We start from the raw sequence: 27295 nt of genomic DNA, 5'->3' as shown, positions 1-27295 counted from the left end.
AATTCATTCTCTAATGTCACATAATGAAGTCAGTGATCCACGAAAGCTAAGAAAATCACAGGGTAGAAGGACTGAAAAGGATGATATTTACGAAGCCTCTTTTCAAGTTTTCCTAATAAATGTACTGTCACTAATCAGTCATTCATAACAAATATTGATTAATTTTCCTCCTTCTCAAAGCACTCAGGAAGAGGAAGGTATTTTTAGAGGTGGTGAGGTGGAGAGCAGCGAGCTCACACAATTGACAAGTATTAAAGCAGGAAAAAAAACTCAAGGGTTTTTTTTCAGCTCTTACACCTGTGCTTTATCCATCTGTTTATAGTTGGGTCTCTACTAAATACCAACCCGGCAGCGTGCCTAGAGCTTAAATACATCATCATGTGACAGAGATGTATTCTCATTACCTTGTTTGCCAGGTATGGCAAATATTTGCTTTCATTTCCCAAGCTCTTCATTGATGTAAAATAGTTTATATATGTATTGAGTATGAAACCTCAAAATTGTATAACTTGGCTCCTGCAAAATTAATTTGATGTGCTACAGAAGAAGAGGACTCTACACAGCCACGACACACATCAAAAATTTATAAACACAAATTAAGTGCTCAGTTCTGCCTTCTCCTGAACACACAGCTACAAAAGTTGATAACAAATGATTTTTAGTAAGGTTTCATTAAGATCTTCTCTGCCTTTTCAGTACAGGTTTGAGGCCTCTTCTAGAGGCAATACAGCATAGCCACGATGCTTAGTTTTACCAACACAACGCACATAAGTTCTTCAGTTTCCCCTGTTTTTCTGACAGATTTCCCAGACATATTTCCACACAGAGAATTCACTTCAAGGGACTGGGATTTTGCAACTAAAGTGCCTCATACTCACAGGCCCTTAGAGTCATTTTTGCTGAGATCCAGTTGCGTTTTGCACACTGGATTCACAGATCAGTTTTCAAAGACACACACTTGATGAAATAAGAAGATGCCCATACTCTCCATGGATTCTCCCCCCAATCAATTTCTACCTCCCTTGCTCCAATAAGCACTCAGATGTACCAGAGCTGCCCCAGGAGCATCGAATACTTGTAGGGTGAAGTTAAATACCAAGATTGTATCACCTACCTGAGACTTCTTTTCAAAAGCACAGAGTTTCTTCATAATCTTTCTTTACATCTACTCCCAGTGTAAAACAAGACCCTCTCTACTAGTTCTTTAGCCTAAATTCCCACCTCTTTCCAAGCCTCCCAATTCATCTATTCTTTCACACCAACACCGAGTCATCCAGTTCCTTAACTGAATGCATATCCTCACACCTGTGTGTCACCTCACCCTTTTAAAGCCCTGCCCCTTGATGGAAAGCCGTGAAGGTTAAGCAGTCTCAGCTGTCTCCAATTTGGAGATAAAAGGCTCAATTCTTTCAGCCTGTTTTTGAGATTTTGAGTTTGGCATTCAATATAGGATAACTGCATATTCTTCAAAAGAACTCATGTTGCACATAGATAAATTCACTGTATTTTAAACACACAATGAATTTTAAAATACATATAATGATTTGAAATATTTCTTAATTTCTGTCACAAAGCTATTTAATTTTTTTTTAATCTATCATGACTGCAGCTATAAGTTCAATAATGGAAAATAAGCATTTTTATTTGATTAAGCATTTTTAAGAAGCACTGAGTTTGGGGAACACGGACTTGAAGCACAAAATGATAAATTGAATGACATGATGAAAAGTAAATGTCACCAATCTTATGATTTAAAATACAATTAGAGAAGACTTCAATCTTATAACAAATTCTGTGTATTAGTTTTTTCTTTAAGCTGTTACTGTATATGCAAATGTGTATGCTACATAGAGAATTCCACCTATAGAGGCCAGGGCACGGGCAGCCAATGCCCTCCGACAAGTGCACTGCAAAACATCCCTGGTTTAACAGAACTGGGGTCTGACCTTTGCTTTCTGGATCTTATTTGGAAGAAGAGTGTTAGAAACAGAAAACAGGAGTTTAAAAAAAAAAAAAAAAATCACATAAAGCAAAACCAGAACAACCTTCTAAGCCAGGTCGAGACCCAGCAGCAATACTGGAAGGGTTCTCCATGGTGAATTTTCCAGGTTTCTGTAAGTTTACTTTTTGCTACAAATGAATGAAGTAATAGGGCTACGCACAGATGTCTGAAGTTTCATGAGGGTTCCTAGTTAGGGAACTATATTTCTAGCCACAGACAAGCTAAAATATGTATCTGCAGGAAATCACAATGGTTAGTGAGAGCCACCTCCCAGATAAACCTCTAGCATCGTACCTTTTTTCCCTGGTTTTATAGCATAATTCCTGTCAAAGCAGCTTCCAAGAACACCTAATCCTACAGAGAATCTGAAAACTGAAGTACAGTTTCCCTGACAATTAGATTAGGGAAATGGTGGAGGTAGAAAATACCATCCATCAATATCCCTTGCAGCTGGAGGGGCAGCTCTAACATCCACAGCGACGGGCTGTTTAGCTCTTCAATAGATTGGACTTGATGGTACTGGGTTTAAAATGATACTATTTACTTTCACAGAGAGGTAAACAAAATATGGAAACTATCGGACTGAGTTCAGTGATGTACACATAATGCCATTAGAGCTAGACTAAGTGCTGGTACCAGCTGGGCTAAAGGGGCTGCTGAACACCCTAAGAGCTAATTTTCCTTTCCTCCTCTTCCATAATTCACAGCGACTGGCATCACCCTGCTTGCAGCTCCTCAGAAAAAATCTATTCCATGATGATATCGGTTCCAGGAGACAGGTGAATCATTTTATTAGAAAAAGTGCCTGAGCAGCTCTCATTTTACTCATTTTGGTTGCAAACAAGCAGTGACTGAGAAGTGTTACGTACACTTCCTTTTCTCCCCAATCTTTCCTAGCCCAAATAGAAACATCTTTCCCCAGATGTTTGGCACTGACAGCGACAGTCATTGCTCTTAATACTGAAATACAGTATCATCTCCAGAGCCCCTAAGATCTCTACTTAGAAAAAGAAGTCTCCGCAATCTTCATCTTGAGGTTTTCTTACCATTTGTAGAAATCTATACTACATTGCAGTGGCAAAAGCTTCTTACCAGCACCTGTGGATTTCCAATTGCAAATTAGGAGCTCTATTTCTCTGCAGTATCACAACAGCAAAATAAAATACCAGCAGGAGACCAGATGTGCAAAAGGATTTGGCTCGTCAAGGAAGATTTGGGTCCCATCCAAGGGCGAGGGAAAATTGAAGCTTCTACAATGTTTTTAATTCTCTTTTTATGTGAGGTGACCCATTCAATGCTCTTATTTTCTCTTTACCTAAACAAAAGTAGGTTACTTAAATGAATACGTAGTTCAACCAAAGATGATTAACGAATGGAGATTCGTGTCACAGCATTGGGGAAGATATTCTCCTACAACAGAAATATATTTCCTTCCTTTTCTTTGGGGTGTTCGGACAGACACGTATTCAGGAACTTATAAACTGTGTGACTATATCCAGGGAGGCACCAGGTAAACCTGTCATTTACGGAGGATCATAGTTGCTTTCTAGCTGCTTGGAAGACTGAAGATGTTACCAAGGGTTATTGAATACACAAACATTTTATAACTGCATGTAATTACTTACATGACAGCAAGACATAACTTAAAACTTCATAAACATATGAAAGCTACTGTCAGAGCTTTTCTATCTACCACAGTCTCTTTCAGAGGATAGACAATGGCTGAATTACCTTTCTCATCCATGGCAAACTGTTAATGCGAGCTCTCAAACCCACCACATGCTGAGGAGAAAATACAGCCCAGGTGCCCCTGGTTATTATTAGGCTGTCATATTTTTTTATTCTAAGAGGCCTGTAAGACTTCATTATCTGATTCTACAGTAGTTCTTTACTGTTAACGAGTAAAATCCAAGTGAAGAAAGCACAGAGAAATGAAATTGTACGCCCCGGGAGGTGTACATCCCGAGAGCAGGGTTCTCCAGAGCAGACAGTCTGGGTTCGAACTGCGGCCAACTCATCCTCCAAACTGTAAATCAAAACAAAACCTGTGCCCTGGGAACAGTCCACAAATCGCATGGGTTTTTATGAATGTGTGCGATCACGTCCTTTCCTTTTCCTAATATGTCATCTTCATCTGCAACACCCTGGTATTAGTCTTCATCCTGAAGCTTTCTTCACTTTCTTCCTTCTTTCCCTTGACCGTCCTCCTGATTTCCTTCTCCAAATAAGGTTCTCCACATCCTCCTCACATACTTTTGTCTCACCTTAACCAATTTTCTCCTTCTATCTGTTTGTCTGATTTCAGATTAATTTTACTGTGCTGCCTACAACCTGGCATTTTATATCATCTTTTCTACATCTGTCCATACTCATTTTAAGCACTAAATTGTACCTTCTTTTCTACAAGACACAGTAAGAGAAAGGAATTGGAGCTTTCCAAAGTGATGTTTCAAAACTGAAGCAGCAATGGCCTAGAGACACTAAAAACCATATATTTAAATTCGATCATAGAGATGACCCTGTAATTGTGAAGTTCACGTCTTTTTTACAGTCTCTTTCCCCCTGAAACAGCTCAGCGAGGAAATAAAATGATAGAATAAAGCACCCATCATTAAGCCCCAGTATGTGTGCAAATGGAGCTAAGCCAAACCAGAAATAGCTAGCTTATTTGGCTTTCGGCAAGATAGTATTTGGCATTTAATATATTAAGTGGTAATCTGCATTGTGTTTATTTAGTTGAGCATTTAAAGTGCATTTAAATATGCGAATGATAAATAGAAAGGAGTTATACAAACTGCAATCAAACCGTGTGCTATTCGAGGCCTAGGAATTATTAAAATGAGATCTAATACAGAGAGACCTGAGCGGGGGGGGTGTTATTATGAAGGCTACTAATAGCAATACTTTTAGGGTTTTATTTCTAGGTGCAATGCTTTTCTCTCTCTGTGGAAAACTGGCCCTGTAAGGCAGCTGTCTTACGAAACCCCGTCTGTGTATGGTACAATAGTCTATATATGAGCTTGCTTTCCTCATTCACCTTTTACAAACCCTCAGATGCAATCCAAAAATTTCTGCAGATTGCTGGTTAAAAGCCAGTGCAACAAACACAAGCCCCACAGATCGGGCACTGACTTGTGATTGAACTTGTGACTGTACCACATTTCTATTTTTGGAGTCATTCCTGGAGTTTTATACTGTCATATATCTGTGGTCCAGCTGCAGTAACTTCATTTGATTTGTCCATCATTCTCCCTTCCCTGGCTAAGATTCTAAGTATATTAATTTCCAGACATTTACATGTTGTTTGTCATGTGTTTATATCATTATCTTCAGGGGACAGATGTTGAACAGCTGCAGAGGTGTAATATCTTTTGTATGTGTAAGCAAGCAAGTTTGTATTTCTGCCTGGGATCGCAATCCTTCTCTGTAGGGTACCCAAACTTATTTATCGTTCTGCAAGACAACGTTTGCCATTTAACATATTAGAGGATAATCCTTGTTGTATTTGTTTAGTTGCGCTACTCGGAACATTAAAATCCAGGAACGTTTATTCTGCAATGTTCTCGGTCGGTTGCAGAAGCTGACAGCGGAATTTTCTGGAGATTTTGACTGCAGCTGTTTCCCTGGTTTTGCTTTCTGTAGCTTATTATGCATTACAGGCAGTCCTACAGCCCCTTCATCCATACGTTTACTTGAATGCAAATGCCCAAACTTGTTTGTGTGCAATTTTTTAACTAGCTGCTGTTGGAGCCAGCTGAGACGAAAGGGAGAGAAGTGTCAATATACACATCAGGGTTGCATTTCTCTAATGGGAAGGAAAGAAAGAAAACCGGCAGCTTATTGAAATCCCGGTTTGCCCTTGCTTGTGGTTTCTAAACTTTGTGGAATTCAGAGCTCTACTTTGTAGGAGCCCAAAGGTCAGAGGTATTGCGGCAAAACCGGAGCAGCACGCGTACTGCTTATTGGGGTGCGATATACGTATAAATCCAGGCAGTCAAAGCACACCGCTGTTTTGTCCACAGAACATATTCGTGGTCTCCATGACAATGTTTGCCCCACAAGGCCACTGCCTCGGCGTCAGCGACTGGAATACAGCTGTGGTACTTTAGCCCCTGACTTCAGGTCTTGTGCTCTCCTGCAACCCCATTAACCGATGAAATTGTTAGGGCTGGACAATATGTCTTAAACTGAATATCCCAACATCCATTAACTCCATACTTAAAGTGATGCTAACAATTGTGCACAGTTTTACAATGAAATGAAGAAAAGACCGTGTTTAAGAGCAGTATGCTGTCAGGGATGAGTGCAGCTTGCCTGTGAGTGCCGCAGTGAGCACACAGCCACTTTGTGGTTGCTGGTTTTAATTCTTGCTATACTAGAATGCAAGCAAAAATTCACATTAAAATATTAAGTTTCCAGTATCACCTGCTGCCTTCATCTGCTAAAGCCGATGCCTTCAAGGTGATAGAGCTAGTTGGTCTTTGGACAACAAAAAAAACCCCAAACATCTTGTAATAAGGATCTCCCAGAAAGCAAAAGCAGCTTCTGACAGAGAGAGCGGAGGAAGCGCCGTGGGGCACAGGAGGCACCACGGGCCCCATCTGGTGTAAGCTCGTACCGTCAGCAGGCACAGAGCACCCGCTCGTGGGGACCTTGCTGCTCACGCCGTCTAACCGGTCAATGATGTTAATTACAATTAGATGCTCATTGCAGAACTTTATAGCTTGTATGGACAGATGAACACAGACTTGATTAACTACCTACAGACTGAATGGAAATATTTCCGATGCTAATGTTTCTGAAAACTATTAAGAGAATTTAGTCAAGTAATATTTCCTGTTACTAACTGGCAACAGGGAAACAGATCATACAGCCCTAGCTCTATGGAATAGATTAGATGAAAGATATGAATATCCTTATGCAGTCTTGCGGTTTGTGTGTGGATATTCACAGTAATAAATATCTTGTCAAAAAGCTTTCGCATTGTATCTCTCAGCATCTGTGCTCCTACTAAAAACAGTATTATCCTGTACGTGGTTATTTTTTTTTTTTTTTTCCTTCTTACAGCAGGGTCACAAGCCAGCTCACACACTATCGTGCTGAAAAGCAACCGCTGCCAACCTTGCTCTCCTGTAAGCAGCGTAACATTAAGGTGATGACAAGCAGGAGCTCGCACTTCCCACACTCTGGCAGCTGTGCCTCTCCGCACCTTCCATTGTCACTTAAAAAAATGGAAGTGGAAAGACTGTAGAAATAATTTTCTGAAGTTCCGCTGGGCAGAAGAAAACTATCTTTAAGAATAACGAATGGTGGATAAGAGAATATAGAACACATCTTGCTTTTAAAAACAGCCCCAAAAAAGTAAAGGATGAAAAGCAATATGGAGAGGAGAATTAGACATCATAGTGTTCTGACTGAAATAGGATGCAGTTGAGTAAGGATGCATAGGAAAAACTGTATGTCCACTTGGATTTCACCAGAAGCTGAACCAACCAACAGCTTACTCCTGTGCAAAATCCCCCCAACCCTCTTTTTAATGATTAGTGAATCATCTACAAGGTAGGGAGCACCTGGCTCAGCAAGAGGTCTTCAGGAAAGGCTCTAGAGGGTGGGAAGATCTCAAAGCAAACATAAAGGTCCCATGTCCTGTCAGTCTTCTCTCAACAGCAGCAGATGTAGCTTGAGTTGGTCTTACTCTCCCACTGAGTCCGTTGCATCTTCTCTGGCAGCTGCTTGCCCGCTCTGTTTTGGTAAGTCACTTCCCGCCGTGCCCATGTTCAAGCATTGTTTTAAAACTGGTTTTTGTTTGTCTTGGATGCTTTTACAGGCCTGGTTTAGTGCGTGGCAACACCAACTGCTCTCTGTCGACTTCCCTCGGTGGAGGGAGAGACCGCTGGAAGGGCGCGGAAAGAACAAGAGGGAGCAGAAAAACATAACCGGAAGAGGGAAATCAGAATGAGTAAATCTCTTTTACCAAGGTAACGCCTAACCCAGAATTTAGCCCCATGTCAGTTACATCACAGTGCTAAGGAAAAGCTCCAGAAAAAAATATCAAGTAGTATCCTGAAGCGTTTACAACAAACAAACTTTCCAACTTCCCTTAGCTTCCTAGGAAAATGGAGACAAAGTGGAGACTATACAAAGCGCAGCCACTAAACAGTCAGAAGTCTGGATGAAGGAGGTGCTGGTGGTAGGGAATACATGGAAAAATGTTGCAGGAAGTGAGTTTTCTTAGTCTAGATTAAAAGAAGGTCTGTAAGTTGTCCTGAAGTACCTAAAAAGTCACTACAAGAGGAGGGAAATAAACTATTCTTCATGTCAGCTGAATATTGGCTTTATTAAAGCCAATAACCTGAAGTTGTAAGAGGTGAGGAATGTGTTCCTGGAATCTCTTCTCTGAATATTACAAATCTGTTAGACAAAACCTCCTTGAGGAATGTTGCAGGGCAGTTTGTTCTGCCTTCAAACGAGGAGATAAAACAGGTGACCCCTCAACCTTTAACTCTAATCTCTATTCTTTTTTCCATATAGACATGAAAAGGGAGAGCGGGTGTGGATTTATGTAACTTATCTCCACACTGTGAGATAAGTAAGAACAAACCAAAAACTTGCATCAAAGATATTACAAGCACAAATTCCAGCATTCAAACGTTAGCAAGTACTGCGATTCCTGTGTTGTTTAAAATTATCCCATGATATGACCAATCCAAATTCTTTGAGGACATCCATGCTTATGGTTATTTCCAAACACCCTGCCTGCTGCCCTGAAGAGTGCCTATTGCTTTCTTACATTATGGGCAGCCTCGTGCCCTTCGACAGAAATGCATTTTGTTCAAATCCTGCTCTGAATACCAAGCTGTTCATTTCCGAGCGGGCACTTTTCCAGTGTTCGCACCACCGTCTCCTGCTGCTTCCCACATATTAATGAATTCTTCTTCACAAAATCCTCCCGGGCTTAAATGAAGTAATCTCCCATAGAACGTAAACCCAGAGTTTCAAACCTACCTGCTCATCATGACTGCTCAACTTAAAATATGTTAAGCCTGATATTGCACAGCCTGATTTTGCCTTTGACACTGAGACATTATATTTTCAAAACCTTATTCCAAATCACGGACAGCTGAACACAGTCAAAACTTCTGCATTCCAAGGACACAGGTGGCTCATGCTGGCTATTCAAATAAAACGAAATACATAAGCAGTAGTGATTTGTAGAACATTTGACTAAAATAATTCACCAGCAACATACAGGAATCCTCTCCTAAAATCTGGGACAAAATCCCTTGGAGAATTCAGTTTTCTTTCCCAAGAAAAAAGAATAATATTTCCTCTTCACACTATCCCTACCTCATTCATGTCCTTCCTACTAAATGGAGATGATAAATGAGGAAAGCTTCATTAAGGCTGAGAGTCGCTGTGGTCTACAATGTGCCAGCCAGCTGTGCTCAGAGACATGAATGCCTGGGCGTGTGTATTTGATGTGTACATCACACCCAGGCACGCACACATACTGTATGGGCACCCTAACTTAAACAACTCTGACCAGTCTCAGCTGCAAAGTGAATTGGGTATGACCCGTAGGCACCCAAATCTTTCAAAATAAAGCTGCCAGTATATTGAATGTTTAAACATGCATTTAAGTGCCAATATTAAGATTTCACTTCTGAAGATGTTAGAATATACATCAATTTTTGAAATGTGAGCTGCATAGACTGAAGTATTATGATATACTAAAATATTACTACCTTCAGAAAACTGTCTACACGACAAATAACAAAGCATTCATTTAACAGGGAGTCTAGTACACAAAAAACAAGCAAACAAAAAAAAATAATCCTTGAACTTTCAGAAGATGTAACACTTTCACATCAGTAAACCATGTGAAACACTCAGGAATACAAACAAGAGCTTGGCTTGGTGTAGTCAACCAACTTCTGTTCCAATTTAAATATTTTGGTTAGAGGTCTGATTTTCTGTTGAAGTCAGTGTAATCCCTGCTGGAAAAGCAGTTTGCTTATTCTCCTCTCCTTATGCTCAGACAAATGAGCCGTGCCAGCAGAAAGCGCCATATATTATCACTCTGCTGGATAAGAGCAGCCAAGAGGCGGTGCTGCACAATTTTTGTGCCCGAAGAAGTCTGTGAGCAAAAGTGCACATTTGTAAAACTTACAAAACTGTAAGATCATAAGTGGTTGTTTTTCAGCAGGTAAAAAAAGGCAGTGAGTTTCAAATATCCTGCTATTCATATAATGTTCTCATTTAAAATCTGTTAAATATAAATCCCTGAGTATTTTTGTTTGGGGATTGTAGCTTTGCTGTCAAATCCTAATGAATAAAAATGATCTGCTGAAGCAGAGCCAATGAGACCACCTTTTTTCCTGATTTTTTTTTTTTTCTTTCTTCTCGACTTCTCTAGGCTAAAAGTTTGCATCTTCAACGAGCTAATTACCCATTGATTCAAGGTAAGCAAGTTTTCACGTGCTAGTCTGGACACTGTCCAAAATGTAGCTTAGAAATACTAAGCCTTAGGCCAACTGCAACCTTGGACAACATTTTGCGTGTGTGTCCGCATGCGCTTGTGTGTGTGTGTATGCGAGTGTTATCTCTGAAAATGAATTAACTAGCTCAAGCTAACTGGTAATGAGCAACTTTAAAGTCAAAAACCAGTTTCGAGCAGTAGAGAATATTAATTTTGAAAACTAAAGAAAGTGTGTGCTCCCCAACTTCCAGTTATTTTGCTGTAGTTCTCTCTCTGGTAAAGCAGTAGTTGATTCTCCTTCCACCGTGGGTTAAGGTATGTGTGTATTTCAACAGGTAACTTTACACAACTTATTTAACAGCTCCGTAACTGATGAAACAGGAGAAAGAGAAATTTTGTCAGTAGCTTGGAAACATTCATCATTAAAGAAAAGCTGCTCATCACCCAAAATGTCCATAACCTTCTACCCAACGCAGTAATTCGCCTTCTCAACCACAACAGGAAAAAGCTGCTCATACTGCTTTACGGATGCAAAACTAAATACGACTTTTCAACTTACAATTCAATCACAGTCTCTGTTAAAATCAAGGCAATTCTTAAAAGACATGGATGCAGCCTGTGGACAGGAACTTTTGCAGACGTTCCATTACACATTTTTTTTTATTTTGGTATCAAAATCCTTTTAAAGCCCAGTTTTCAGTTTCATTTGCAGTAAATCCTACCACCTCAAAAAAACCCAAAAAAACAAAAACAAAAACAAACAAAAAAAAACACAACAAAAAAGGGAAGGAAAAAAACCCAAAAATTTATTTTTTGACCCTTTTTCCTTAAAATCTCTCCAATACTTTCAAGTAGAGAAATAAAACAAATTGTTACTTCAGTAATGTTTCAGCTGCACTTTTTAAGTAGCCCCACTGAAATGTTAGTAAATACATTTATTCTTCTATTATCCCATTCTTTGACATTCTAAGCTCAGAGATAGGCCCAGCCTCCCGTACCGAGGAAGTGTAACACAAGGCTAGAATATCCCTGCCAGTCAGACATAGTCCTAAGCATCCCTAATGACAGAGATTACAACTTCTACATGAGTCATACACTAACGTCTCCTCAGCCTTTTAAATTTTTCCTGTATGTATCAAAGCCTCTGCTAATTAAATTTTTTTCCCTGTCCTTTCTTTCACAAGGAGAATAATAAACCACCTTTCTATTTAACCAGTCTTTTATAGAAAATAGTTATGGATTTTCTCAACCTTCTCTTTTCTAGATTAGATTACCATGGTTCCTGCAAGTTTTACACAGGCCATGCTTTTTTTACATCTCTTATTGCTTTTTATTATTACCAGATTTTCCTTCATCTTTTCTATATCTTCCACCAAAAGGGCTCACGTTTCAGCTGAGCTTTAGCAAGGCACGTTCATCACAGCAAGGAGGGCACTGACAGGTCAGAAACCTCAGGAAGAGAAAATTTGGAAAAACATTATGAAAAACTACCTATGCATGTAAAACAGGTTTCTATCCGAATGATATCATCATATCGCTGATGAATTAAATGAATGGGTTTCATCATTTTTGCGAGTGTGAGTAGCTCTGGTTGATCTAGAACAAGAGTAACGCCAATGTTTTTATCCTGCAAACACCGCATGGACACAGGCAGTGATTTATCATCATCGAAGAAGGAAACGAATGGCACGACAATAGATTATTAGAAAACCTGGTGTTTACCCAATTTTGTACAGCTACAGTACAAAGCCTAATGTAAAAACAACACGAGAAATGTGTGGTCATCGCTAGAAAAAAAGATTTGGGAAACTTTAGAACATCATAATACAGCATCTGGGTTAAGCATGACCTTTTTGTTACCTTTTTAATTTTGTTCATTTTATAGAAAAAAATTAAAAGTCTCTCTCAATATACACACACGAATTCTCCAAGTCCATGATAATGAAAATACATCTTAAAAAAAGATGGGTCCCAATGGGCTATTTTTAAAGTTATTTTTCTGTTCTTCCACTCAGGCAGTATTCTAATTCATATCAGAACCTGTCTTCAACATAAATGACCTTACAGAAGCTGGTTAGACAAGAAGACAATCAGGTAATAATAAAAAAAAAAAAAAAAAAGTAAAAAATAAAAGGAGAATTCAAATGGACATGAACATAATGTACATGCATTATAGTGCCTTAAACTCCCATTTATATTCTCATTCAGAAACAAAGTGGCCTCAATTCTCTCTAGCTTAATTGCTTTCATCTTGAAGAAAATCATTGATAGGGTGATTTAAATCATGTAGCTTTTGCCTGGATGTTTCAGTTATTACAAAAAAAAAAAAAAAAATACTTCAAGACTTCCAGACCAGGCAGAATAACATGCCCATTTTCCATCTCCTTTGCAAATAACAAATTCTAATTCATAGATTCACAGTAATCTCAGTAAAAGATGAACGTTTTGATCAGAAGCTTAATTAAGGACTGAAAGAGAGAGATCTGAGGACGGGCAGAAGAGTAACTACGCTAATTACCCAGAGACAGCTTAAAACAAGAGCGCGAGGACATGTGTTGCATCAGCTGTGAATCGCCCCGAGCAAACTCATGGAGTTTTATGAGTGTTGTTGCTGTTGGTGTGTTCAGCCTGGTTTGCTGAGGCGGTTCTAATGCTTAGTAACCAAAAGCACCAGGGGCACCCCATAAAAAACCAGCAGTTTGGGTAACGAAGAAGCTGGATTCAGATGACAGCTGAGTTCTTCAGGTGGGTTCAGGAGAACCTGAGCCAAGCGAGAGAGGAGTGATGCTGCATTCAAGGTCCTCTGGACCAACCAGCTGAAAGGCAACTTTTGATAAGTGCAAAAAAGCCTTTCTGACTTACAAGCTATTTTCTTTTTTTGCAATTTCTTTACAAACTATAGCTATTTTGTGATTTCATTAATGTTTTTGCATTCCCACTGATTTTTTTCCATAGTTATTGACACTACCCAAATCTCGTTCCTACTAGTAGCAACACAGCTCTGAAACCTACTTCTGGGCACATGCTGTGTAAGAAAAATTAACTTAAGTTCCTGTTGCAAGAGCTGTTTCCTCAGTATTACACCAGTTAGCTTTTTATTCTGCAGCCAGTAGTAGTGATTATTAGATAATATCATCGCTCAGAACAGCACTAAGTGATTCTAATAACGCTGCCAGCGTTTGCTTTGCCAACTCTTTCACAAAGTTTTATGATCACTGGAAAAATATATTCTTTATTACTCCTAGATTATCATTGCTACCAGTACCTGTTTTTTCTTGGAATGCAACTTGTTTTGGGTACCCATTACATCTTCAGAACTACTCAAAAGACTGGATATTAATTTTCATCATCAATTAATAATTTCAGAAACATTTGTTTAAGAAAAAAATCCACAATAGCAAATGCATTCCCATAATTGCTTGAAAATATGCGTATACCAAACCTGTTCGAGCTTTTTCTATTTTTATGCTCTTGATTACAGTAGTCCCTTTGATCCAATTCTATTACCTGATGTTGTTAATGAGTTCCCTTTTAATGAAGTTATGTAATAAGCTTGATATTTTAATTCCTGCAATTTTATCAGTGACTGTGAATATGCTTCAGCTGTATTAACTGTTTCATAAAAGCTTTTATTTCTCTATAGTCATAAATCCTATTTGTTTATTGAAGAAAATAACATTATTTCTTCTATTTTTTGTTTGCAAATGAATGCAAATCCATGCCATGTTACTGTGGGAAGGAGAGCAGATGAAGTCACCCCTGGTTCCTTTGTGTCATTAAGAGCAGCAGCAGCAGCAGCGAGGTTCCCCGGTGAGCGGATCTGTACGGCTGCACCAGAACCAAAGTTTCAAAGGAGATGTGGTTCGGGGGGGAAATGTAAAGGTGACAGAGGTTTATGCCTCAGTTTAGTTAGCAACAATTAAAATGAAAAGATGGCACAGCACAGAACTGGGAGCAGTTTCCCGAAAACCTGACATCAGACAAAAAAAAAACCAAACCCTATTTTTCCTAAATGTTTAGCAAGCATTTCAGCTAAATACATGACAACAAAGGTAAAAAGAATTTTAAATGTTTTTTTTTCGGTCTGATTAAGTCTCTTTTTTCCTCTCAGTAGTTTTGGCTCCACCATTATACCATTTCCTACTGTTCACAGCCTGAAAGAGGTTGTGAAGGGGGAGGATGAGCAACAAAAACTTGAATTCTTAATGAAAACTTTCATATTATGATTAGTTTTACAAAGTTTTTTGGCTGTTTTTGTGTTTTTTCTATGAAGAAGATTATTTTTCAGGTCACCTTTAAAACTTTCTAGAAGTTAGTGTGTCTTATATGTATCTTACAGCTCTTTGAAACTGCTTTGTGACAAGAAAAGGAGCTGAGCTCTTTTAATAATGGCATGTTATTAAAATACTAATGATTTTGCTGTTTAAAAGTGAGCTTTCACAATTATAACACTCCTCTTTGATCAACAGAAAATGGTGACTAATCTGAGAGGAAAAAGAAAAAGTTTTAAGACTCAGGGATGTCTCCCAAGCCTTGTGGCTGCTATAAAAGCTCAGAGAGAAGAGAGTAAAAAGAGAATAAAAAAGGCAGCAGACAGTAAGTGTAGATGTTTTATTTTTATCCTGAAAGACTCCCCTGTCTAAATAACAATGAAGCAAATAAAGAAAAATATATACTGGTTTGACCTTCCCTGCTTTTTCCATTCCTGCTCTCTTCCTCCCCTGTAAGAAACACGGTCTCCTCATTGATAACAAATTCCTCGACTTTCTCTGCCTCTTCCTTGTTTGAGAAATCCTTCAAAATCCAATTGCCATTTCTTGCGTTGTCAGGGCATTGTGCCAGGTCAGGCTGAAGGCTTTTTCTTCCTCTCTGACTACCCGAGCAATCCCTTGGGTATCACCCTATCTCTGGCTACTGCCTAACAAGAGGCCAGAGGCAAAAGGCCATGCCTCTCCATGGCCCAACACGGGGAAACCCTTCACTAGTCAGGTGAAACGGGGAAAACAATTCAAATCAAGGATTTCTAATTAAAAAAAGTGAAAGGAAGGAAGGAAGGAAGGAAGGAAGGAAGGAAGGAAGGAAGGAAGGAAGGAGGGAAGGAGGGAAGGAAGGAAGGAAGGAAGGAGGGAAGGAAGGAGGGAAGGAAGGAGGGAAGGAAGGAAGGAAGGAAGGAGGGAAGGAAGGAAGGAAGGACGGAAGGAAGGAAGGAAGGAAGGAAGGAAGGAAGGAAGGAAGGAAGGAAGGAAGGAAAAAAGGAAAGGAAGGCGGGAAGGAGGGAGGGAGGGAGGAAGGAAGGAGGGGATTAAAATAAAGATATTTTTAATACTCTCACTAGGGTCCAAAATCCTGAGGTCCACAGCCCAGTGTGTTGTCACAGCCCACAGTGCCAGTGGTGCCACCCAGCTTGGCTCCTCTCCGGGTCCTGGAGCGGCACCCGCCATCTCTCGCCCTCTGAATGTAGAGAGGGGTCTGCGGGAATGCCAAAATGCCTCCCGGTGTCACCCAGGAGCCCACTTTACTCTGCAAGTGTGTTTTGCTACCCATCCGTTTACCTTATACCAGGCTTAACTCAAGGCAAATAAAAGGTAAATGCAAACTCTCTTCATCGTGTTTAAAATAATTTCTTTTTGAAAGATATAGGTACAGAAAATTAAAAAAAAATAAATACTTTCAGTAAAGTTGATTCAGAAAGCTCTCTCGCCACCTTGTCAGCTGACTTGCTCTTTTCTCACTATCGCAGGTTTCGTAATACAGGATTTCAGGGTTGGCCTCAGGCACTGTCTAGTCAGATGCTCCATCAAAGGCTTTACCCATGCAAAATTCTCTCTTGGCTTTTTTCTAGCATCCCACCAAGAAGAATAGCTCCTACTGGCTTACAAGTCTTCCCATGCTGCTAAATACATTGAATTGTCAGCCCCAAACATCATTTATACCTTCACAGGAAAAAAAAAGAAAAAAAAAAAAAGAAAGAAAGAAAGAAAAGAAAATTTCTTTGACTTGTTAAGACTTGTTTTCCATCCTCTGGGATGGCTTTTCCATACCTCAGGAACTATCTCCTTTTGATTCAGTGATGTGTAAAAGCTTTCCCATTCCCTTGGCTTTCTAGCGTGAACTGCTCAGTGGACCCTACGTTACGTTTCGATCTGTCCAATAAATGCAAACGCCCCAGGAGTATAATCACACACGGCTTGAGTAAGGAGATACGCAACCGCAGCTAATTGCTCTCAGCGATAAGAGGGTTCACATCACCAACCCCCAACTTCTCCCTCTTACGCCTACCAGAACTATTTCAGAAGTGAAATAAATTTACAAGTAAAAAAACCAAAAAAACAAAAAACAACTTTAAAAGGCAGAAACAAGTGTTTCTTATGACTTTTCTAAACCTTCTCTCAAAGATGCTGCTCAGTTCTGTCCTTATACAGAAGGCTGCATTTCAAAATGTCATCTTACCCCTTGCTTTCTCCTATTTCTGAAATTTTAGACTCAGGCAAATTTTCCTACTGTGTTTCCAAAATATCACGATGTATTTTTAATTATTATTATTTTTATTTTCATACTGCAGCCTTAATTTTAGCCACAGAAAAATCTTTGTTTAGAACCCTTAGAATCAGAGAGGAAGTAAATGGAATTTTTTTTTTTCTTTTTTTTTTTTCATTAGAACAAATTCCTGGAATGAGGAAGGGGAAAACTTAAGCTATTCATTCTTCCCTTGTTTCCTTGTTCACCTTTGTGGAGCAGAAAGGTACCAATGTGGTGCCTGGGGACATGGTTTAGTGGTGGTTTTGGCACTGTTAGGTTTACGGTTGGATTTGATGATCTTAAAGGTCCCCTCCAACCCAGACAATTCTACGATTCTATGAACTGATCACTATTACAGACTTAAAATGCAATAGAATATTACTTTTTTTTTTGCTGTTGTGCAGTTGTTTGGGTTTTTTTCCCTTTTCCCTGACTTATTAACATTACCAAGAAATGGTACGTAACACCATAACACGCTAATAGTTGCTGTTGTTTTAACATCATCGTATCACAATCTCTTCCTGTATACATTTACAAATGTTGTGTGAAAGAAATAAGCAGAGCTTGTCTGTGGTTTGTTTTTTTCTATTTCTACAACATAGAAGAAGGAAAAGCCGATTAAAAGATTTATTCAAATATTTACATGACACACACTGTTGCAGTATTAAAGTGTGAGCTTGCTCCTTTTACAAATCTCTTTAGCAGTAAGTCTTTTCTCCCCATTGTTGCTAATGCAACTCTTAAATGGTAGTTACAAGCTCCCATTTCAATGACTGCAGCTTCTAATTGGGCATCCTCTCCCGTCCTCTCCCTCCTCCTCTTCTCCCCCTCCAGTACTCCTTGCCTTTATAGTGATTGATGTTGGACCCATCTCTTCCCTCCCAGCGCATCCTCCCACACGCCGGTTTTGCTCTGCACATCCTCTCTGTAATCTCACCCTCCGCGCCCTTTTCCCCACACAGTTCCTTATGTTTGGAACAGTTTTCTAAGTGGGTGCTAGATCAATACCCTCTGCATTTCAAATGCTCTCCTTAAAATTCATCTTCTTCCATAAGCCTATGAAATATAGTAGAAAATTATGATCAGCATCCCAAATAGCATCAGAGCTATCGTTACCAGTCGCACATTTCTGGAAAGAGGAGTAGCCCTGAGCCAACAGCCCTGTCTGCTATTCCTGCCTTTCCCCAGTTCCTGGCATTCCCAAAGAAATTGGAAAATGGGTCCGAGGAGAAATTAAGTAACTGATATATATATATATATTACTCCATGTACTCCATGTATGGAAGGTGTCTAAGCAGTACGGTCAGGACTGAACGTTCCAAGTGCTCCTGTTGGGTGGGAACTGCAGTTTCTCCCCACTCCAATGCTTTTCTTCCTTTTGTAAAATGTCGTTATACTTTCTCTGTTGCCATCATGGTGCGAAGGAAGGCAATAATTTACTTTGAATGCTGGAGGTAATTAAGTATACATATTTACAGTGTAACTATGTAGATGTACACAGTTAGCAGTGCATTCTACAATATTAATTCCTAATGTTCCTGAATGCATCCAAATATCAGATAATAACACACATTTTATGCTCCCTATTAAATACAAGGGGATATCAAGACATAAAAAAAAAAAAAATTAAAAATGCCTTGTCTACAGACACTTAGCTGGTCTGTGGCAAAGCTGGGAGACAACCTATATCTGATCTGTCCTTTTGTGAGTTTTAAATGTAATACCTTCCCTATCACATATGTACGGTGATCAAAGGCTCAAGAACTTGCATGCTGATTGCCAAACTAGCTGAAATCCTTTAAAAAGCCATTCCTCACGAGTACAGCAGACCTACGCTGAAGGAAGACATTAGCTAGAGACAAAATCATTCTAACTCAGCTCATATTTGTTTCATGTGACAGTCATCAGCGCCATCATTAATTCTACACCAATTTCAAGGACCAGCAAAAGGAATAGCTTCTGTTTCTTGACCATGGAAGAAAAGAAGTCCCATATTAAAATCTGTCAGAACTATGAACTGTAGACATACGGAGCCAAACATCTTACTTCAAAAGCATTTGATAGATAATATATTGTTCCAAAATGATTTATTCTCCCTCTCTGATTCTGTTTTCTTTTCACTTTATTTCCTGCTAGAATTGTTCTACTGTTTTTCAATACATTTCACTGCCCAGTCTGGACTCTGAAGTACCCACAGGGATCAGTGGAGACACAGCCCTTCCCTCTGGTAATGGCCCTAACACAGGTCTGGTACTTATACTGTGCAACCTGTAATTGAAAATTAGTTGACGTAACAGATGAATATTACTACTGCAAAACTTCTACATGGGTAAGTTATTAGTTCATTGCTTGGGAGGGGAATTTTTCAGGTGGGCATCCATTAGACATAGTCTGGAATAAGCAAAACATGAAACACAGTTCAGATTGATAAAAGTGCTAAAATCCTAAACCAAAGTAACATGCTTAGATTAGAAACACCACAAACATGCTTGTTCAAGGGGTTTTTGAACAGCAGAATCTTCCTTCTCTCAATTTAAAGTTCAGTTTTAGAATAATAACAAAAGTTCACTGTATGATACGAAATAAGCTTAGTAGCTCAAGATCCATTGTAAGCTCATAGAAGAATATATAAAACCCTCGTCACTAAACATCTAACAAAAATCACAGGCAACGAGATGTAAAATTAATCATACTCAAAATATATTCTTGAGTGCAGCGAGGAGAACTATTCAGAATTAAGACGTTTTCCACCGGTGCTTTAGTTGTTCTATTGATAAATGCAGAATTCCTGGTTCACAAAATAACTAAACGCATAACAGCACAGACGTGAACATGTAAGAATGGTAGGGCTTGACCCCGTGCTGCTGCAGGGTGTTTATCATAGATATAAAGGTTTGCAATCAAGCTCTGAATTCTTTAGCAATGGAAACGATCTCCTCTGTGCGAGTGGACCTTCAGCTTGTAGAAGGATGCTGGGGCCAATGAAGATGCTACGCCAGCAATGCACAATAGAGGAGCAAATACCTTACAACGTAATCACATTTAATACCTTAATATGTAATTCTTGCAGGAGATGAAACCTCCCAGAACAGCTTGGGCTTTGTACTTAAATTTAAAAAACCCACAAAAACGTGATTTATAATCATATGCTTACAGTATATAAACATAGGTGCCTTAAGAAGCTATTGCACACATATTTTTATACAACTCACTTATTCAGTGCTCAACATGCAACTTTTTTTTTTTTCATATGGATGTTTTTGTGATTCTTGAAATAACATAAAACCAGCAAGTTACCTAGACAGCAATACCATGCTAATACCTTGATTTAGAAATATGTCTCAACTCGCATTAGCATAAAAGAATAAAAAGAAAGCAAAAAAAGACCAAAGAGAAAAAGGAACAAAATATTTGTAAGTAGCCAGAATGTTTTTTGATTATCTGTTGCATTCTGCACCAAAACCCAGTCACAAACAAGGAGAACTAATATATAAGATGGGGTTTATCAGTTAAAATGTACATTAGAGATCCTTTAACAGAATAAGGTATGTCAGACAATTAAAAAAATTGCCAATAAGCCCGGTAAAAAAAATAACTGATGAAATGCAAAACATGCATTCTGAGAAAAATTTCCACCGAGTGTTTCCATCCTGAAATAATTTGGCATTGCTCTGAAGAATCACACTCTGAAATACCATAAACGCTTCTGGTCTTTTCCGCAGGCCAGCACTTCTACCTACGCTAAAATAAGACACTCTTACTCTCGTATATGGCACTGGAAAAGGCAACTCTCTGAATAAGAATGGTTTGTAGCAGATAACAAACAAAGGAAAAATGGTCTCTCTCTTTCCATTCCACCTCTCCTCACAGAATCAAGGGGTTGGGCACAATTCTCACACCCCTGACAGATAAGATTAGCTAATGACAAGCTTTGGATTCCTCTAGTAAATCCAGCAAAGAATATACAAGCAAATGTATAAAGAAAAGGCTGCTGTTGGCAAATTTGAAAGCTTAAAGTTCTTTCAGATCAGAACTTGCAGAAAAATCAATTTATACATGAAATTTTATTTTTCTTTTAAAACAACTCCGCAGTCAGATGAAGGCAGGCTTACCATCTGCTGCGGAGAGAAATACAGCTATATTCAAGAATTACATTATAAAACTTCTTTGTAAACTTTACATGCAAGCTGTTCTTGTCAGAATTAAAGTCATTGTGATAACGCATCTTAATATTCAATCAGGCTTTAAATAGAGTGACAAAAGTCCACATATGGATGACAAGCTGTTCTACAGTAAATATTTTTGTATTTATTGAGAAGGGGCTTATGGCAGTTTAGGACGTATTCCACCAGGCATTTCAGTCTAAACTACTTACAGACTAACAAAACCGAGATAATACCCCTGGTCTAAAATCCTCACCAAAATTTAGTTTTTGAATTAACTTGATCCTATTCCTATTTAGCTGTGCTTTTACTTCATCATTCGCTTGAAAACTTTTCCCAGCTGGTGACTGTTATAGAATGTAAGACTTTTAGTACCCTGTATTTTAAGCTGGGCTTTGTTCCCAAGTGATGCTGAACATATCTATAGAAGAGAAACAGCAAATACAGTGTAATTTTACCATTTTAGCTGACCCTCCAAACCAGAGTAAAAATTCTTCAACTTTTTTATGCAATTAAACTTCTTAAAGCCATTTCCAATATTCCTGCAACTGAGTGGGTACGGTAAAAAAACCCTCAAAAGTTCCTTATCCACATAATCTAGCTAGAAATACAACTTACAGAAACACAGAGGCAAAAGAAAATTTTATGAAAAGTAGGAACAACGTTGTTTCTTCATTTCCAATTCCATTTTTGAGAAGGTGGCACATGTTGCAATTAATACAGTTAATTACTTGCTACCAGTTCATTATGCATTGCTGTTTAGCTATAGCAACTACACAAATAACTCAATACAGCAATGAAAACGTTTTAAAAACACCTGAATGAAACAGATATACCATATACAGTCACAGACAAGCACACATCATATGAAATAAATCCTAATGCAGGTAAATAACCTTACCCTGATGTTGGATCAACCGCTATGGCCTTAGGGTTGTTAAGGTCCAGCTCGATGAGGGTGATGCAGACTGACCCATTCTGATTGCACACGAAGATCCTGTCACTGACGTGATCCACAAAGTAAAAGTTTCCGGTGATCCAGTCGATTGCTATTTGCTGTACATCTGCCAAAGAAAAAAAAAAAAAAAAGGAAAAAAGCTCAGAAGTGCAATTGTAATACAAATAACTGAACCACTAGCTGCTTCACCACACAGATGCTCGACTCAAAGAGCTCAAGCTGGTTTTACACATATTATATGGTACATAATAAGGAATCCACTTCTCAGCACACAAATATTGGTTGGAGAGAGTTTTTCCTTTTTAAGTACAAAACTCTGATTGCAAACTCAAGGGTATGAAAGACACACAGTTGTGCATAGTTCTCTTAAATATTTTAAAGTTCGTCATTGTTAATTTTTTATGGTATATTCAGAAGCAACATCGCTGCAGGACGGTGTGTCTGCGAAACAGGGGTGCGTAGAGCTGGCGGTCGCAGGTCACAGTGGGAAGGCAGCCTCTGAAGCCACTCAAATCCTGTGTTCTAGGAGGTCTGTTACACCGAGGGGATGCTGCGCTGATAAAGCTTCCAAGAATTTATTTGTTATGTTAAAAGGGGAGTAAACCCAGGTAATAAATACTTCACAGAAATTCAGAAAAGCCTGTGCGTAGATATGCATGTCTAAAACCATTGTACGTAAGAGCAGACATGCGTGTGCATGCATTCATTTTCAATTATTTTTTTTTGTAGTTCCGAGAAATCTGGATGCTGCCAGATTTCTGATTCAACTGCCACAATAAGTAGCATTAACGTAGCTGTCTGCGTGATACTTAGAGAGAGACCTTTCTTAACAATGATGCCGGGAGTTTTCCTTCTCGGGAGGCTAAAGCAGCTTCACAGCTCCCTAACGCAACTGTTTTAAAGATGCCAGTTCTTTTATTTTTTTGTGGGATCCTGGAACCACTCTAAATCCTGCATTCTTCTTAAAAGTCAACCTACCTGTCCATATATAGCCTTACTGTTACAGTGAGCAAAGGTATAAAGAAGCTCAAAGAATGTAACTATCAATTTAATTTAACTAAGATTTCTTTACTTCCTATTCTTGTTGACAGTACTGTATTGATACCACCCTGTAAGAGAATTAGTGACTCTTAAATTAAGAATAACTCAATTACTATATTTCCTGTTAAATGTTTCCAATGTTAAATATTAATGATTTCATTTTATATTTTATTTTAAAAATATATATTAATTATATTACAGTGGTTTCAAAATACTGCTAACATAAGTTGCACTTCTTTCATGGTGAGAGAAGCCAGATGTGATAAAATATCATTTCACGTAGTAGCTTTTTCATAGATAGATTCATAGATTGGTCCAGGCCGGAAGGGACCTCCAAAGGTCATCTAGTCCGACCTCCCCGCAGTCAGCAGGGACACCCCCAACTAGACCAGGTTGTCCAGGGCCTCGTCGAGCTTCACCTTGAATATCTCAAGGGAAGGGGCCTCAACCACCTCCCTGGGCAACCTGTTCCAGTGTTCCATCACCCTCATGGTAAAGAACTTTTTCCTAATATCCAATCTAAATCTCCACTTCTCCAGCTTAAAACCATTGCCCCTCGTCCTGTCGCTGCAGGCCTTTGTAAACAGACCCTCCCCAGCCTTCCTGTAGGCCCCCCTCAGGTACTGGAAGGCCGCTATGAGGTCTCCCCGGAGCCTCCTTTTCTCCAAGCTAAACAACCCCAGCTCCCTCAGTCTGTCGATTTTTTCGGGTAACTCTTAGTTTTCTGTATTTCTATCATCCTTCAGAAGTTGAATTTTTAGGTTTTTTTTCTGCATTCAAAAAAGAACCTGTTGCTACCGTCACACAGATGCTGCACTGGTGAATATAAAGTAAACTTAATTCAGAAAGAAATTGTAGGTTTTGACAATAAATTAGGGCTTATGAGACATGTATTTCCTAAATACTTAAAACAGACCTGGAGACTCACACGTTGTCCTTCAAAGTGCAGGTAACATAAACAAGATTTACTCAATAAAATCTCAGGAATAGCTACCAGCTCCATTCCATCTCAGCCATCCCATTACACAGTTCACTGCTGTCTCTTCTAGCTCAGATCTCTCCCCTTCTGCTATTCATTTTTCTTTTAATTCAACACGAATATTATGCCTCTTCCCTCCTGAGAGCTCCTATTACAAAGATATGCTGAACCACAATAAAGAAATGCTCCATTTAGTCCAGTATCCCACCTCCAGAGGAGGCCAATGTCAGGTGCACCATGAGGCACAGGCGAGCACTAATAGATTTTAGACAACAGGGAGGAAAAGCATTTTTTCCCCTTGTCCAAACAAAATATAGGACATGCTTTTAAAAATATCAGAAAAACTCTGTCCCTCTGGAAATCGGCAATAGTTGAAGCATTTTCAATGTGTCTGCTTTCCATTTGCAGAAGTTGGATTCATGGAATTAAAGGTTTATGGCTCACTGATTCCATGAGAGTTTTGAAAATTGACCCTAGGCTTCCATGTAAGAGAGGCATTTCTGAAAATACTATTTATAAAGAATGAAAGTTACAATAGGGATTCAATTTTAAGTATTTGTAGAAATGAAACCAGTAATTAAATTCCTGCAGCAAGCGCTCTGGAAGATTGCGATACGTTGGGAAGTGGAGGAAAAGGAACAACCTGAAGTAGCAGCCCTCTGGAGAGGACACTCTTTTCTTCTTAACCTGTGGGAAAAGTACCTATTTTTACATAAAAGTGACATATGCCTGAAAGGCATGACACACACAGATTATTAGATCTGCTAAAGTAACAATATCCACATTTAAAAAATGTTGGCTATGTTTTTTTCTTAGTTACTCATCAACACGTCAGAAGAAATGGCACTGAACAGGTAATTTATATAGAAAACAAGGATAATTAATTGAAGGTCATATTGGGGATAACCATTTGCACCAAACAGTTAAAACTGAGGTTGCTGAGCAATCCAGGAAAAGTCCAACATCCAGAAGCAATTTCACACCATAACCTTGGTGTCAAAGCCTTCAAAAAGCTTCGGTAGCTCCTAACACCTATTTCCCCTATTTCCCTTCCCCAGCAGGTTCTTTGGGAAGGGTATGGAAGCACCAGCAGCACAGGCTGTTTGCAAGGGGTAGGCTCATTACACCTAGTAATTAACCTGAACATTCAATGCACAGTAGAATTTACATTTAACAGGTACAAACACGTTGTGCATTGTAGATGCCACCGATCTGGTTTGGGGTTCGTCTTCTTTGTACCGAGCGCTTTGCACAGAATTCTTCACATCTGATTCCTCACAAGAGAAGTTTATAAAGAATCGTCCAAGTCCACTCCCCCATAAAATTATATTCTACATGCAAAATCCCCTTAGCTGGCAGATAACAGTTTTTATGAATCAAACTTTTAATCTCTGCTCTCGCCAGCAGCTATGCATTAAGCGGCTTTGAATGACTCTTCACTCATCACACAAGTTGGCTCTCTATACCATAGAGATAAGGTTTTGGTTGCACTGGGGACTTTTAAAATATGTATTCTTGTACTCAAGAAGTTACTGAATTCATTTCATGCCTATTTCTGGATTCATATATTAAAACCCAATATGTACAGATGGCTAGTCCACTCACATCTTTAAAGTAATTAATCTTTTTTTCTTTGATTCACAGTTTCTGAAGCCTCTAAGAAGAAATGCTTCCCCCTGGAAACACACATATTTATTCTGAGCAATCTTGTATATATTTTTGAGGGTTTCTCCTATTTTATTAACAGTTTCCTTGGAGCATTTCTGCCAAATGTGATCATCCTTCCTTTATTACTTTCTAAAAACTAGGATTTCCTCTTAAGGACTTCATAAAGAATAGTTAAGACATCATATAGTCTAAATTCTACTCTAGTTAATGACATTATGTAGACCATGGGCACTAGAAAAAGCGTGGCTAGAAGTATACATTTTCTATTTTGTTAAACACACAAATATTATTATACCTTTAGAGAAAATAGCAATTTTATATGAGGGTGGCTAAATCTTCAAAGAGTGCTGGAAATAAATGTCTTATGGCCAAAACACAGTTTATGAAAGTCAGAGCTGTATTGAATGACTGTCTTCTTTCACTTTAATTTTCAATCATGTATCTTGTAGCGTATGAATTGCTGCATTTATTTCAATTTCAAACCAAGACTTGCACAAGAAGACTTCAGTTAACAGGAGAGAGGGAAAAACAGCACCATATTCTTGTATTTATATTACTGTTGTAATTGAGGATTCAGCACACGCACCGCCTATAAAAATCAATATTATATTAACAGACTTCATTTTTTCCAGATGTTGAAGAAAGACTACGAACAGAAAAATTAGTAATCTTTCTCCATTTACACACTTCAGTAAAAGCGTCCCTTGTTTTTAATGTGAGAAATGATCTAAGCAAACTACTTGGTGGAACTCATAGTAGTTGGGAGTCTTTTTTAGAACCTTCTGAGCAAACGGGGGAATGATTTTGGATGAAATAGAATTAAAATTACAAATTCTCAGTGCACTGTCCATATGTTTCTAGTTAATAATGAAAGAGATAGACAACCTCTCTCTATTTTAAGGGAAAGAACTTAGCTTCTACTGCCTTATATACTTAAAACTCTCCTTGCTCTGAAGATGACTGCAGTGAGGAGTGCCTAAAGGAACTTGGAAATCTATTCAAGATTCAAGGTGCAACAATTTCATTGACAGTTACTACGGGAAAGTAGAACCATGATCCATTCTTTCTCTTTGGGCATAGTTTTTGTACCTTTTTTTTTTTTTAAATATATATATATATGTATATGGCAATTCAGTACTGATTTCTTGCTTGCATTTTCCTAGAATTAATGTATTTATTTGAAAATGCTTAAAAATAATATTTTTTTGTCTTTTTTTTTTCTTTTGCAAAAGTTGATCTTAATTTACCCAAAAAGCTGAAAAAAAAGGTACTAATTTTTCTTCCATAATGCATATAGATCACTTCTGAATGAAAGTAACGTACAGACTTCCACACGGAAAGTATTCTGGGCTTGCCTGGGGGAGATGAGAGAAGGGGAAATGGTTTAAAAAGTGGTGATTGTATCGTCAATAAAAGAGCACGGGTGGGCAGGTACCCTGATTCCAATGACTGCCGCCTCCAAACCACAGTCGTGGGGAGGGAAATG

General features: G+C 38.7%; 1 protein-coding gene across 1 annotated transcript in view; it reads right to left on the bottom strand.

Moving 5' to 3' along the window:
* The window catches only part of LRP1B (LDL receptor related protein 1B), a 575621-nt gene that overhangs the window by 310653 nt on the left and 237673 nt on the right, over positions 1 to 27295 (bottom strand). The window contains exon 7 of the mRNA XM_074145610.1: positions 22065 to 22227. Within this exon, the coding sequence (XP_074001711.1) occupies positions 22065 to 22227 (163 nt within the window). The remainder of the gene's footprint in view (positions 1 to 22064; positions 22228 to 27295) is intronic.

Source organism: Numenius arquata, chromosome 3 (assembly GCF_964106895.1).
Source record: "Numenius arquata chromosome 3, bNumArq3.hap1.1, whole genome shotgun sequence".
Taxonomy (NCBI): domain Eukaryota; kingdom Metazoa; phylum Chordata; class Aves; order Charadriiformes; family Scolopacidae; genus Numenius; species Numenius arquata.
This window is presented reverse-complemented; position numbering and strand designations above follow the sequence as displayed.